This window comes from Cucurbita moschata, unplaced genomic scaffold (assembly GCF_002738365.1).
Source record: "Cucurbita moschata cultivar Rifu unplaced genomic scaffold, Cmos_1.0 Cmo_Scf00038, whole genome shotgun sequence".
NCBI classification, from domain to species: domain Eukaryota; kingdom Viridiplantae; phylum Streptophyta; class Magnoliopsida; order Cucurbitales; family Cucurbitaceae; genus Cucurbita; species Cucurbita moschata.
The window spans coordinates 603,843-618,868 of NW_019268554.1; the positions used below are offsets into that span (position 1 = coordinate 603,843).

The window sequence follows — 15,026 nt, forward strand, 5'->3', positions numbered from 1 at the left end:
ACATTGAAAGCACTAAAAAAAGATCAAATTAGTACAGCTTCCACACAACCCTAGATGACCATTCAAATTTCAACCACACCCAATAGGGTAAAAAAAACATACACACACAAAGGGTAACTAAGAAGGGTTAAAAGTTAAAAAAGGTCAGTTACTGTTGTAAGAGACACACTCACTCAATCCAACAGCAAAGAAGGATTGTGATTGGGTACGAGGGTACAATGTTGTCATAAACTATGTCAGTGATTGGTCTGTCAGCATGGCCTATTTGTACGAATAGATAATATAAAACTTTTTAATTAAAAAAAAAAAAAACAAAAAAAGCAATTCAATTGGGCAGCTCTAAAGCTTCTAAATCCAATAATTTTTAATATAAGATTCTTTTTTTTTTGCCCATTTGAAGAAATTTGCCCATAAACACTTCATTCCTTTCCTTTGTCCACAAAAGGAAACCCTTTTATTTTCTTTCCAAGAATCTCGTTTTGGATATTGAATTCAACAGCCAAAACCCAGAAGAACAGCATCAAAATAAGGTAAATTTGCAAGAAACTATGTTTTTTGAGTTCATAGTTCGTCAGATTCTTAGGGTTTTTGTTTGAGATTTGTATAAATTCATCATTTTTTGATGTTTTTTTTATGATTTTTGGTTGATGGGTAGCTTTATTTTGATAGATCTTGTAAGAAAGTGATGATTTTTGATGCAAATTGAAGGGAAAATGGATGTGGGTCGAGTTTAATTTGGTGATTTTTGGGTGTTTTTTTGTGTGTGTGTTCATAGGTGGGAGGTTGAAAATAATGACGAGACAGAAAATTCAGATAAAGAAAATAGACAACATAGCAGCAAGGCAAGTGACTTTCTCAAAGAGAAGAAGAGGGCTATTCAAAAAAGCTCATGAACTAGCCACTCTTTGTGATGCTGATATTGCTCTCATTGTTTTTTCTGCTTCTGGCAAGCTATTTGACTATTCTAGCTCAAGGTTTTGTTCTCTCTCTCTCTAAGATCTTGTTTTTTTTTTCTTCATTTTTTGTTTGAATTTAGAGAGAGAAATGCTTGGTTTTTAGGGGAAATGGGTGAATGAACAAGGAATTTGATTGAAAAAAATAATGGGTTTTTGAGATTTTTAGAAATGGTGTAAGAATTTGATGAAAATATTGGTTTTGTTCCTTTTCTCTCTCTCTCAAATCTTTTTTTTTTTTTTTTCTTCATATTTGTTTGGGTTTAGAGAGAGAAATGCTTGATTTGTAGGGGAAATGGCTGAAGAACAAGGAATTTGATTGAAAAAAAGCAATGGGTTTTTGAGATTTTTAGAAATGGTGTAAGAATTTGATGAAAATTTTGGTCTTTTTTTTTAGGTTTTTTAGTTGAAATTTTGTTGATTTTCAAGAGACCCATGTAGAGTTCATCAAAGATGTAATTTTTATAATCTGAATTTTGTGATTTAATAATTTTGTTCTCATTGTTATTCTTAAAAAAACATGTGATTTTTGATGTCTTTCACGATTATCAAAGTGATTCTATTAGATATTGTCGTTTGATTGAATGTTTAAATTCAATTGGAAAATGTACTATCAAATTTACCTGCTAACCTATGATGTCGTACATTTTATCATGAAATATTGAAATTGTTGTCACACGAATCCGACCCCGTTATTATTTCAAACATCGGTGGATTATTTTTCACTCCGTCTATTGTTGACGTAAGAAAAGCTAAGAAACACGTGAAAATCGGTTTATTTACATAGAAATATTTGAGTAGACACTTCTAACTTCTTGATCGATGATATATATCTTAACCAGTTAAGTTATGTTGATATTGTCGATATTTTGTCGTATTTCATAAAGTTCATGTAGTTGTAACATTACTCAGTTTTGGTTTATTGATTTTACGATATGATTAGTCGAGTTAGTGAGACGCTTCACTTATATTTTAGATTAAAAGACTTCTTTTTTAAGCAAATCTCGAGAAGCCGAAACTTATGATAGCTTAACCGAGGAGCTAAGTAGTTTGACCGTATGAAAATAGTTGACAACTCCGATCCAAAATAGTAAGACGTTATCGATTGATAACCGTCGTAATATCGGTATTAGTATCGTTTAAGAATTGAAAGATGTCTTTTTTTTGGTCCTTTTATTATTGCATGAAGCATGCAGGAGTTGCTGAGAAGACATAACATGATACCAGAGGTTAATAGCTTTGGTCAGCAGCCTCCATCTCAGGTAACATCTTTATTTATTTATTTAAAAAGATGTTATTTTTTTAATAAAATTTTTAAGAATAGAACGACCCGTGAACGTTTATCGATGATAGAGTAAACCATGTGAAACAGCCTAAAGCGGCCTCTAACAAATATTGCCGCTTTGGCCCGTTACATATCAAAGCCAAACACTAAACAGTGTATCAGCTAAGTCCCAAGTGAGGTAGATTGTGATATCCCACGTCATTTGGTTGGGCGTGGAAACCTTTCTCTAGTAAACGCGTTTTAAACTCTTGTGGGAAAGTACAAAGAGGACAATATCTGCTAGCGATGGAGGACTTGAGCTACTGCAAACTTCGGTTCTTTTTTTTGAATGGGATTCCTTCGATTTTTACTCGTTGCTAATTCTTTCTATCATGAATAGCTAACACCCGATAATTTCGTGCTAACCTGAGCATAACTCAACTGATTAAGATGTTATATCTCGAGCAAATTTCCACCCACGTGTTCGTACTACGATTTTGTTTAATATCATTAATGTTTTTGTAGCTATGCTCAATCATTTTTAGGGTTTGTTTTGCAGGTTGAAAAGGATGCCTATGCTAAATTGAGTGAAGAATTTGCAGCCAAAACCAAAGAGCTTAAGTAAGATTTCTCAGCCATTATCAACTGCTAAAATCATTATAAAACTACAGAAATAGTTATAAATTGCAGCTTTTGTTTGCCAGTTTTGTAAAGCATATGTCCCTATTGCTTAGACATGGTTTGAAATACTTATGAGTTTGCAAATGATATCTTCTTGTTGGCAAGCTTTCATGGAATTGATATCATCCCGAGCCGAGCGAATGCAACAGCTCAAGCCCACGGCTAGTAAATATTGTCGTCTTTGAGTTTTTTCTTTTGGGCTTTCCCTCAAGGTTTTAAAACGCGTATGTTAGGGAGACGTTTCCACATCCTTATAAGGAATGATTCGTTTCTCTCTTCAATCAATGTGGGATCTTACAAAATTTCGACCTCTTTGACTACAAGACTAGATATTTAAAACTGAAGAATCAGAAGTAGAGTTTTTTTGTTCAGAAAATATATAGGAGTCGAGATTCGAACCTTCAACTTCAACTTAGTAGAATTGATATCATGGAGAGCGAATGCAAGTCTTCTAAAATTTGTGACAGCTCAAATCCACCGCTAGTAAATATTGTCCTATTTAGCTTTCCCTTTCGAGTTTCCCTTAAGATTTTAAAACACGTATGTCAGGGAGAGGTTTCCATACCCTTATAAAGAATGTTTCGTTCCCTTCTCTAACCGATGTGGGATCTCACAAAATATCTTCGACCTCTTCGATTACAAAACTAGATACTTAAAAACGAAGAATCGAAAATAGGGTTTTTTTGTTAAGCAAATGTATAGGAGTTGAGAATCAAACCGTAAACTTAAACAACAGAAATATGTGTTATTTTCGTGATTTGACCTCCTTTGTTAACTCGTTCGTACTCCAATGATAATTAACACAAGTCGGGGTGTATTTGGCATGAAAAATAGCCTTCGTAGGGTCCTTTTTTGTTCAAATTTTCACGAGAAACTTTGTAACGGAGTTTAAGGACCAAAATAAAATAGTTACTCAAACGATTCGTTCGAAGAGTTTTGGACCCAAAAATGAACTCATTTGTGTTAAACTATGAACAAGGCATATGAGGGGAGAGGATCTTCAAGATTTGGGAATAGAAGAATTAAAGCAGCTGGAGAAATTGCTGGAGATTGGTTTGAATCGTGTTATAGAGACCAAGGTTCGTTCATTAAACATGTAATCATTGAATTGTTATCCTTAAAATCTGCTAACTTGGATTTTGTTTGTCTTCCTTGTAGGATGACAAGTTTCTAAAAGAAATTGGTGCTGGAAAGGAAAAGGTCACAACACTTTTATCTCTATATTTTGAGTGATATTTAGAAATTATGTTCTAGCTTGGACCTTTTTATCGGTTGAACTATGCTCTAATTTACTACTCTCATTCGGGCTAGGAAGTAAGTCCCACAATCCAAAACGTGCCATTTAGCAAGCATGTAGTAACGACCCAAGTCCACTGCTAGTAGATGTTGTCCTCTTCGGGGTTTCCCTCAAGGTTTTTAAAACGTGTCTGTTAGAGAGAGGTTTCCACACCCTTATAAATGATGCTTCGTTCTCCTCCCCAACCGATACTAAATGGCACGTTTACACACCGACTTGCCCTCTGGGGGCCTAGCGCCCTCGTTAGCACTCGTTCCCTTCTCTAATCATTGAGGACTACCGGTGTCTGGCTTTGATACCATTCGTAACGGCCAAGCCCACCGTTAGCAGATCATTGTGAGATCCCATATCGGTTGGGAAGGAGAACAAAACATCCTTTATAAGGGTGTGGAAACCTCTCCCTAACAGACAGCGTTTTAAAAATCTTGAGATGAAGGCTAAAAGGGAAAACCCAACGAGAACAATATTTGCTAGCGGTGGGTTTGGGTTGTTACACATGTAGACCCAATACATCCTCTCGTGCCTTTCTCCTATCTCAAAAGGGTCTAACCGGGCATTGAAATAACGGGAGAAAGAAACAAACCGATGGAACGACAGCTTCCATTGTCTTTCTCTATACTGAAATGACAACGGTTACGATCACATAGGATCTCCACCCTCAATACATCCTCTCGTGCCTTGCTCCTATCTCAAAAGGGTCGAACCGGGCATTGAAATAACGGTAGAAAGAAACGAACCTATGGAATGACTTCCATCGTCTTTCTCTACACCAAAATCACATAGGGTCCCCTCCGTTTCATCCTTTTTAAGACGTAGTCCGTCTTTCGAGCTAATACTATAAAAAAAAAATCATTCTTTTGGTTATTTGTGAGATACCCTTTATCTTAAACGTAGTAAAAAGGCAAACCCACTTCATATTTTAACCTAAATATTGCAGGAAGCTTTGTTGATGAAAGAGAATCAGAGACTAAGGAATGGGGTAAGAATTTCTTTGTAAGTGAAAGTGAAAAGGTAAAAACCATCAATTAATGGCTAAAGGCTTTTGGTTTTAATGGCAGATGGTAACTTTGAATCATAGGGAGCAAGAACAAGCAGTGATTGGTGGGAGCTCCTTGGGGTCAAAGTCAAACACTACCAATAGCAGCTCCTCACCAAACCCTAATTCTCATGATTTTGATGACATTTCTCTTAAATTGGGGTTAGTAATTTTCTTACATTTACTGTACATTACCCTTTTGAATCCCTTCTATTTTTCATCTTTTTACTTTGAGGGTGTTTTTTTTTTGTGAAGATTTGCGTGTCATACTGAACGGTAACCGCTAAGTCCATACTGAACGGTAACCGCTAAGTCCACTGCTAGTAAATATTGTTCTCTTTGAACTTTCCCTCAGGGTTTTAAAATGTGTCTGGTAGGGAGAGGTTTTCACGCCCTATAAATAATGTTTCGTTCGGCTCTCCAACCGATGTGGGATCTCACGTGAACCTTTCATTTTAGTTCTTAAAAGTCTAGAAAGGAAGGTATAGATAAACAACTTTCAAAGGAAAACCACTTAAACTTTTCAATTCAACTCCCGAACAACTCATTAAACTTTACCGACATGTTTGTTAGGAAGGGGTTTCTATACCCTTATAAGGAATATTTTGTTTCTTTTCCAACTGATGTGGGATCTCCTCGACTATATCCTCGACTTATTCACCTTGACCTGTTACAGAGCTCGAAAAACAACGGTTCGAGTTTCAGAAGTTAGAAAATGGTCTTTACTATGATATTATGTTTACAAGAATAGTAAAACGTGTTTGTTAGGGAGAGATTTCTATATACTTATAAGGAATGTTTCGTTTCTCTCTTTAACTGAGGTGGGATCTCACATGAACATAGTTCAATCAGTTAAAATCATCCAAACGTGCTCGTACTATACATATCCTCGACTTAGAGGTTCAAAAGTTCAAATATCTTCACCGTGACCTGTTACTGAGCTCGAAAAACAACGGTTCGAGTTTCTTTAGTATGATATTATGTTTACGAGAATAGTGATGAGTATATGTTTGTTTATGCAGTCTGTGAAGGCACAAAGTAAGCATCTCTTCTTTGCAGCATCTTGACAATGAAGTCAGGGTTCCCCAATGGAGCTTTACTGATCATCACTTGACTGCCAAACCACTTATTTATTTGTATAGAGAAAGAATGTGAAAAGAAAGGCATTCCAATCCCATTTCAGAGTTATATAAATGATGTTTCAACAACAAAACAAGAGTTGCATACATAATTATTGTTTATGCTTATCAATTCATTCTCTTCTATCCTAGAGGCGAGATAGCAGCCATGGTTAGAATTGTTCGATCTCTCTAATGTGTACTGTTCTATTAAGCATATATTTTAACAGCTCAAACTCACCGCTAGCAAATAATTTCTGTCCCTCAGGTTTAATAAGTTCCTCTGTCTTTCATGTATTAAAGCTTGTGAAATCCTAAAAAGACGTGACGAGATAGAGTGGAAAGCGGGGTCGAAAGGAGTCTCTACTTTCACTCACTATCCACTTTTGTCTATCACGTCAGTATCATTTGAGGACAATACATATTCTTGTAGTACCACCAATATGCCCATGGAGTGTGTGATAGAGATTGTAGAGGGTAAATCAGTCGTGTCGTGTTCAAACGCTAAGAAAGTCGTAATAATAGCTGTGAATCATTTTTATCTACATGAGGAAACTCCCTAGATGTGGCTCCTGAGATAAAGCTAGGATAAAGGAAAAGAACATGCTTACCTGTTGCATTGGCTTTTGTAGCATCGTGAGGCATTCTTTATAAGACAAATCGAAAAGAGATTACAACACTGTGTAGAAATTACTATTGCACTCTATGCATTGTATTTCCTTGGTATGAAAACCTTGGAAGGTTAGAGGGGTGTTTATAATAGAGGCTAAACAATTTATTCCTAAACTATCTTAACCATGGTTCCTAAAATACTTAAATACTTAAATACTTGTATTTTTATTCCTAAAATACAATAAACAATGAACTCAACCAATTATTGGGCTAGTGATGATATTTTAACATTCTGAGCACTAGTCCTCATTCACAACATCATGTTGAGTTAACATCAAAAATTCTCATACTTGCTAGTATTTAGCCCTTTGGTAAACAAGTCTAACACATGGTCATCTGTCTTAATCTATTGTACCTCAATTTCTTCCTTCAGGAACTCTCTCTCTCTAATGAAAGAGTAGTGCACCTCCATATGCTTTGTTCTATCGTGAAACACTGGTTTTCTGCTAGGCGAATCACATATTGGTTGTCGCAATGAAGTGGTATTGGATAGTCAATTTTCTGGTGCCATCTTCCATCAAGAGTTTCAACCATGTACTTTCCTAAGTTGCTCCAGCCGCTGCTCTGTACTCTGCTTCTTTAAGTACACATTGATATGTGATCCTGCTGGGATTGACCGTTCAAGAAGTCGAGGGAACTGGTAATATAAATTAGCATCGTTGATCACAATAAACAAATTCTTCTGTTAACATATAGTGATACAAAATGTCAAGACAGTCAGAATTTACATGATCAGTGCAGGGACAAATTATTAAGTTAGACAAAATTTACATGATTAGAACTCTGTAAGGGGGCAATTATAATAGAATTAAAATGAAGCTACAAAAAGGTTCATACAATCCCAGCAGTGAAGCGAGAATCTGGTGCAATTATGTTCTGTTGCATGGGAATGTCTTTATATCGTTTCAAACAGTTTCTGAAATGAGCAACCGTTCAAGTTCTTGTTTTTGACTTTCCAAATCCTACAACAAATTCAGGGCTTCCTCAAGATCAAATTGTGTGTGTACAAATGGTTGAATAATAAACTAAGAATTCTTGGTTCATGTAAATCACAGAGGGGAGCCCTATGATAATGAGAAAAGACTAACAACAGTACTCTGGGTCAAATTTTAAGAACAAAAGAAAGTAGTGCGGCGTTAAAAAGATTAAAGAAAATTATGGACATTAACGAGCTTAATTTTTAAAAACAGATATTTTGGAAACAAAATTGTCACCGAACGGGGCTCTGTTTGTGCTGAAATTCAAATTTCCAGTAAACTAAAACCCTCTATCTAACGGCCCAGATCTACTGCTAACAGATATTGTCCTCTTTGGGCTTTCCCTTTCGAGCTTCCTCTCAAGGCTTTAAAACGCGTCTGCTAGGAAAAGGTTTCCACACCCTTATAAATGATCGTTTGTTCTCCTCCTCCATCAACGTGGACATCACACTAATTACAGGGTGACTAATGCCAATAAACCAGAGAAAAATAAACTCCACAGCTAATGGTAATCAACTGAAATCTGAGAAGTTGCTTATAATCTCAAACAATATATTATGACATATATATGCTTTAATGTTTTCATTTAAAACAAATGGCAACAAAACGTTATTAGTATCTATTCATGCTCCCCAATGAGTTATAGAACAATCCAGTGAAAGAGCTTACCTGAAGATCATTGACAATCCTGTCCTTTGCGGTCTCTTTCTCTTCACGAGCACGTTTGAGAAACCCAATGCACATTATTCCCTTGAAATTTGTAGGAAAAACCAGAATCATTTAAGCGTTATCCATATCAAGCATCCAATAACATGTTTTATACACCATAGACAAATTTTTGATAAGAAATCAACCTAAGAGAAAACTATGATACCAAATGATAAGGAATCACTGGAAGGAAAGTAAGATTCGGATTACTCTGTTGATCGAATATCTCAAGGCAAGAACACTTGTTTGAGATTTGAATCACTCCACAAGCAAGATTGATCATGTCAAGCTTGAAAGATTCTAAACATGCCACCTAAACTACATAAAATTGCAAATAAACTTAGATATTGGCTAAAGGAAAGCACAAAGGTTCTTTTTACTCCATTTTCCAAGTCTTCGACAACATACATGACTTTATATAGCATCAAAATTAAAACCCTTAACTTTCCATAAGGTGTTCCAAGAGTTGTAACTTTCATATTTTATGACCCTAATTAGCTACTATGTATACTTTATGACCCTAATTAGCCACTATGTAGCCTTAAAATACATTAAAGAAACACCGTAACTCTAAATTATCATACACCCAAATTTTGTGAATAAATGAAGTTAATGTGGTATGAATTGCAACATCTTCGTGATAAGTTAAACAACATTTTCTTCACATCTTCCTTGAAGTTAATATTGCATGATTAATGCCTTGGTTCATATTACTTTCAAACGGATGATGATTTAGTTCACTGATGTATGATAGCCGAGCACATATTTACATATGACTTAGCATCTTGGTGCACAGAAGGTTCACGAATTAACTTGCACCTCCAGTAATTAGTCTAACACACACTAAAAACAAAATTCAGTGCTGTCAAAGACATACTTGGGATGAAGAAAGGCAATTACAGAAAGTATCATGGATATCAAGATTTTGAGACAAATCCACGAGAACCAAATAAATGACATCCATATCATGAACCTCTAAAGACATACATGAAAAACTGACGTAAGCAAACCCTAGAAAATATTAACTTTCAACTGTTTGATTCCTTTTTACTTGTGGTCTACCGACTACCGACACTCTGTTTCTTGATGTATTTAATGTTTTTCTCCAACCTTGTATTATCAATAAAAACCATTAACGCACAAATATGAAAAAAGTTCATGAAAGACTCATTGCACCACTGGTAATGCGATTTTGGCTGGGCTAACTTGCTAGGGAGCAAGTGCATGAAGAAATCATATAATTGTTGGATTGAAACTAAGTGAAACACAAGTATAAAAGTTGAGGCTTTACTAATACAGGATGTGAATAGTAAAAACCTTTAATTATTGCTCCTAATCTGCATGAGCAAGTGCCTTTAATTTCAAAGGATCAGGTACCTTCTCCCCCTTGTGCATTTTGAAGCTGGTTAATACTATTATTGTTCCGGTCCCATTTAATAAATTTTCAGAATCCCCCGTTTTGAAGACAGCAGCAGAAGAAGACCAAGAGTGACTTGAATTTTGGTTCTCCAATACCTTTAAGCATAAACGAAGTAAAAGATAATTTTATTGCAGCTTATTTGAAATTCTATGCAAAGAAAAAAAAGACCATGGTCCGCATGAGCCACCTTTCCATCCACCTTGTGGTTCATTCAAGAGGTTTCAAGTCTCCAAGAAGTCTATTTCTTCTCCCCAGGAACTTCAAGAGGGATTTATTCCTCATTATTCGCAAACCATCAATTGGAAGGTGAGGTTGATTTTGAAAATTTACTCAAACAGGCGCCTAAGGAGATTTCTGAGCCTCCTTTGAATCTTCCCTTATGGCTTTTGAGTGTTAAAGAGGTGAAGGGTTTTATTCCAGCCTATCCTTTGTCTTATACACGTAAGAAAAGAGGCCGATTCTTCATTCCAACCATGCCATGAGGAAGATTCTTTGTTTCTGATGTAATTGAAGAAAGTTGTACAAGGCTCTTAGTGCCCTTTGATCAGCAAGTCACCTTACCACCTTTGATGACATGGATCAGGATGTAGGATTAACAATAGGAGGTATTCACTGGACAAGGACCCAAACTCGCTTCATTTTTCTTCTCCTTCACATGGTGGCGCCATTGATGCTAACTCCGTGGTAAGCTTGAGAAGTGTGAAATCATTCATTTAGCCTGTGGATTTCAGCAAGGAGGGTGGCATGAAGATTGTTATTTTGAAGCTTTTGACATATTATTTCTGGATTGTGACAAAAAGCCTCCTCCTCCTATTCCACCCACCTTGCGGCCAAATTCGGTTCACTTATTGAAGCTTATGGCCTTGAGTTTCGTGAAATTCTTCCATTGGTTAATGAAGGAAGCCATGTCAGTGTTTAGCTTTGCCAAGCTCTGTTTTATCTTCTCTGAGGTTTAGTGGTTTGGTTCTCTTTCAAGCTTTTCAGCCCAGTTTGGGTGCCAGATTGGTGTTTTCAGCTTTTGTTACAGTGTCTGTTCTCTTGGTTCTCGGTTGATCGCGGGTTGCAAAGGTTCCTATGTGTTTTGTTGACAGTTCCTATCTTGATTTGGTTTTAAGGCTTCTTCCCTGACCTTTGTTTTGGGTTTTTCAAGGTTGTTTCCAGCCTCCAAGTCATGCGAGCTAGTTCTTTCCAGCACATTGTATCTCCTTCTGTTCTTTTTTTTTTTCTTGTTCCTTTTCACTCCCTTGTGGAGTTTGTATCTCTTGAGCATTAGTCTTCTCGAATCAATGAAAAAAAATCGGTTTCTTGTTTTTTTGTTTTTTTAAAAAAAGTTATGCTCTCTTGCTGTTAATTCAACAATGAAAAGAAATATACGTGTGCAGGGGAATACATCAAAGAAAGAAAAAAAATTTAAATATCCCACTCAAGCATTAATAATGTAGTTTTTAATTCAGGTTACCAAAACAACACAGATCATGGAACAAGCAAAGAGCAGAAACATATATAACCTCTCTCTAAAGCCCTCAGGGATTAAATTAGGAAACAAGGTATTGTTCACAAGGCTTACCGATACAACATAGACTGCACCACAAGCAAGGAGGAGATAACTTGCAGCATCTTGGAGAAGAATAAGCTCTCTCTTCTCTACAGAATACACAGGGAAAGCTTTTGTCATTACTGCAACACTGCACAAAGACAATTGCAACTTAAAACAAATTGAATGCTCACAATATGGGGAATCCATGAATTTCATGTATCTCATCTCATGTGGAATCTAATCTTCTTGATCAATGTGAAAGTTTTTTATAGTTATAATCACGGTAGGTATATATCTCTACTGCATGGAAAAATCTCCTATTCTAATAAATTTAAACTAGTCCCAGTCTAACATCCTAAGGAAAGTTCATAGGATCATTGAATTAACAAGAAGGCATCCAACCAACACCAGATGTTGCATATTTCATTGCATGTTTCTCCAAAAAACCAACAATTCAGTTGCAAAATTGACTGGGTGCATGAGCTTATTGATAAGCAAGATTTTCACATAGAGGCACATGGCATGTAGGAACAAGTCAGAAAGTAAAAAGGAAAAGGTTGCAAATACTCCTAAAAATAAAGCTTACAAGATTTGCAACATGCCCCGCCAGCCCAATATTCCAATACCTGCAATGCACAGACCCAACTGAATTAAATGATGCCGTAGGCAAATCCTCAAAAGGGAAAAAACTTAAGAAACCTTAGGAAGGAATAAGGCATAAAATGCATCTTTGAGCTTCAAGGAATATTGTGGCAACCTATGATACTTCCAAGGCCTTTTTCGTGACATCCCAGAAAATTTAGACAGGTAATAGTCTGCTACGAATGAATATATAGTTCCACTTGGGTGCATTCTCCAATAGTGACATCCCAGAGAATGAAAGGGAGGTAAAAAATTTCTACAATATAGGCAACAAATAAATAAATCATTTAAGTTTTAATATTTATATTAACTAAAACAGCCCAAGCCCACGGCTGCTGGGGCTTTTCCTCTTGGGTTTCCCCTCAAAGTTTTTAAAACACGTCTACTAGGGAGAGGTTTCCACACCTTCCTCCACAACTAATGTGGGATCTCATAATCCACTCCCCTACAGGGCCCAACATCCTCGCTGGCACTTGTTCCCTTCTCCAATCGATGTGCGACCCCCCAATCCACCCCCGTTGGGGCCAGCGTCCTTGCTAGCATACTGGCTCGTGTCAACCCCCCTTCGGGACTCAGCCTCCTCGCTAGCACATCGCCCAGTGTCTAGCTCTGATATCATTTGTAACAGCTCAAGCCCACCGCTAGTAGATATTGTCCTCTTTAGGCTTTTCCTTTCAGGCTTCCCCTCCCAGTTTCATTTGCTAGGAAGAGGTTTCCACACCATTATAAAGAATGTTTCATTTTCCTCCCCAACTGATGTGGGATCTCACAATAACCATACGCAACAAATGAGAAAGAGGCAATGTCCACATAGTTAAATGATTAGTCGAATAAAATGAGATTAATTTTCAACAAGGCAAGGTATACAACATCAAGAGATAATCCTAGAACCCATCCATTTCTATTAAAATCAAAGCAGACTGTAATTCTTAGCTTCAACGATCAAATTACTAGGAGCTATTTTGAATAATCATATTCCAAGACAAGCTACTATGGCTGGCTTTCGCGCTCCAACTTTTGTACCCAGACCACACCACTAAAACAGCCATACATTTATTGTACCTAAAAGCCGCAAAAGGAAATAGATGAAAGATTCAAAGATTGAAGTGGGAAACAAATAGAGCGAAAACCAAAATCACTTCAGAAATTGAGAAGTTAGGGTTCAGACGCAAAAAACCTGCCAGTTCTTAAGAATAAACTCCCATTCCGTCTCAGTAATAACCACGAAGAATGAGATCACAACTGCATAACAACGAAATATACCATCGGATATCTGCCAAAATTTCAAACAACCGCGTGATACAGCATTAGATTCAAAAAAATACCGAACAAAGACGCAACAGAAACAGAGAGATTACATCGGAGTTGTTCTTAAAGGATCGAATCGCAGAGATGACATTGGAAACAATGCAGAGAATAGCAGTGAGAGTTGTTACAATACTGAAAAACCTGCAAGTTACGAGCAACGGATCCACCCTCCTACCAGGTCTGTTGGCCTGAGAAGACGACGCAGCCGCTGCCGCTGCCGCCGCTCCCTCTCCTTCTCTGTCCATTTTCTCAGGTTTCCTCAACTCCAAGAAATTTTCCTGAATCTATCTCCCACTCGTATGAAATTCTTTCTCGTGATTCAGCTTACTGGTTTCGTTTGATGAATCAATCGATGAACATTTTCAGTTATGTGGGTTCATAGTTCATCGATTGGCACTATGGCGGGAGTTGTTTCAGTTCACGAAAGTTTCGCATCTATTTCGCCACGTGTCACGAATATCAATTCTTTTATTGACTTTTTAAAAATTAATTAAATTAAATTGCACTCGAAAATTGTATTTAAATGTTATTTAATACGGTTTAATTTTTGCTACCCAGCGTTTAGGTTAAATTAATAATAAAAAAAATGCCCCTCATATAATTTATTTAAAAAAATTTTAAATTTTCAATAATTTCTTTAAAATTTTTTAAAATTTATGGATATTATTTAACTCGGGTATGTTTTAAATATTTTTAAAAATTTGAATTTTTTTTTAAAAATAAAGTATTCAAAAGTATAAGAATATATTTTTAAATATTTTTAAAATTGAAGAATATTTTTAAGTCTTTGTCCAATACTAATAGTAAATGTATATTTTATTTATTAATATTATTATTTTTTTAAAGTTTAAGAATATTATTGAAATTTGAATGTTTCCTGTATAAAATATTTATTGATGCAAGAATCTAATGCAGATGCTCGTTAACGTGGACGTTAGAGTGTTGAGGTCAGTCATCTCCATGATCTGGCTAATGATGACCAATGTTACGTTGATGTTGCTGTGCTTAACACTCTCTGATACTAAATTTCGTGCTTAATCGAAAAGGTATCGAGTTAAGGCTCTCCACCTTTAATTGGTAGGTTCGTACTTAATACTGCAATAGATATTCCACCAACTATATAAACAAGACTCGGCTCGACTAGAGTCAGGATCAGACATTAGTTGATCCAAACTTTTTATTTTTTATTATATTAATATGTCATTTATTAAGTTATTGAATATTTACCTCCATCTTCGAAACCGTGTATCTACCTAGTTGACAATTGTGTTTCCGTGACATTCAATTGTGAAAATTAAAGTTTTGGAGTAGCCAGTCAATATGTTTGTATTATTGGTTTAGTTGTATTTAAGAGGTAGTTGGTAGACATCTAATGTGACTCTCGATGTTTCGACTAGAGAGAAATTTTGCATA

At 36.1% G+C, this 15,026-nt stretch overlaps 1 protein-coding gene and 1 pseudogene across 1 annotated transcript; one reads left to right on the top strand and one right to left on the bottom strand.

The window, feature by feature from the left end:
• The first annotated feature begins 389 nt into the window (after positions 1-389).
• Positions 390-6,528, top strand: LOC111432358 (MADS-box protein SVP-like). Its single transcript, XM_023069205.1, has 9 exons — positions 390-530; positions 776-974; positions 2,143-2,215; positions 2,777-2,838; positions 3,878-3,977; positions 4,057-4,098; positions 5,133-5,174; positions 5,254-5,393; positions 6,254-6,528. The coding sequence occupies exons 2-9, from the start codon at positions 793-795 to the stop codon at positions 6,258-6,260; spliced, it is 648 nt and encodes a 215-aa protein (XP_022924973.1). The 5' UTR covers positions 390-530; positions 776-792; the 3' UTR covers positions 6,261-6,528.
• Positions 6,529-7,715: 1,187 nt separating this feature from the next.
• LOC111432308 lies at positions 7,716-13,998 on the bottom strand (annotated as a pseudogene).
• Between the last annotated feature and the right edge of the window lie 1,028 nt (positions 13,999-15,026).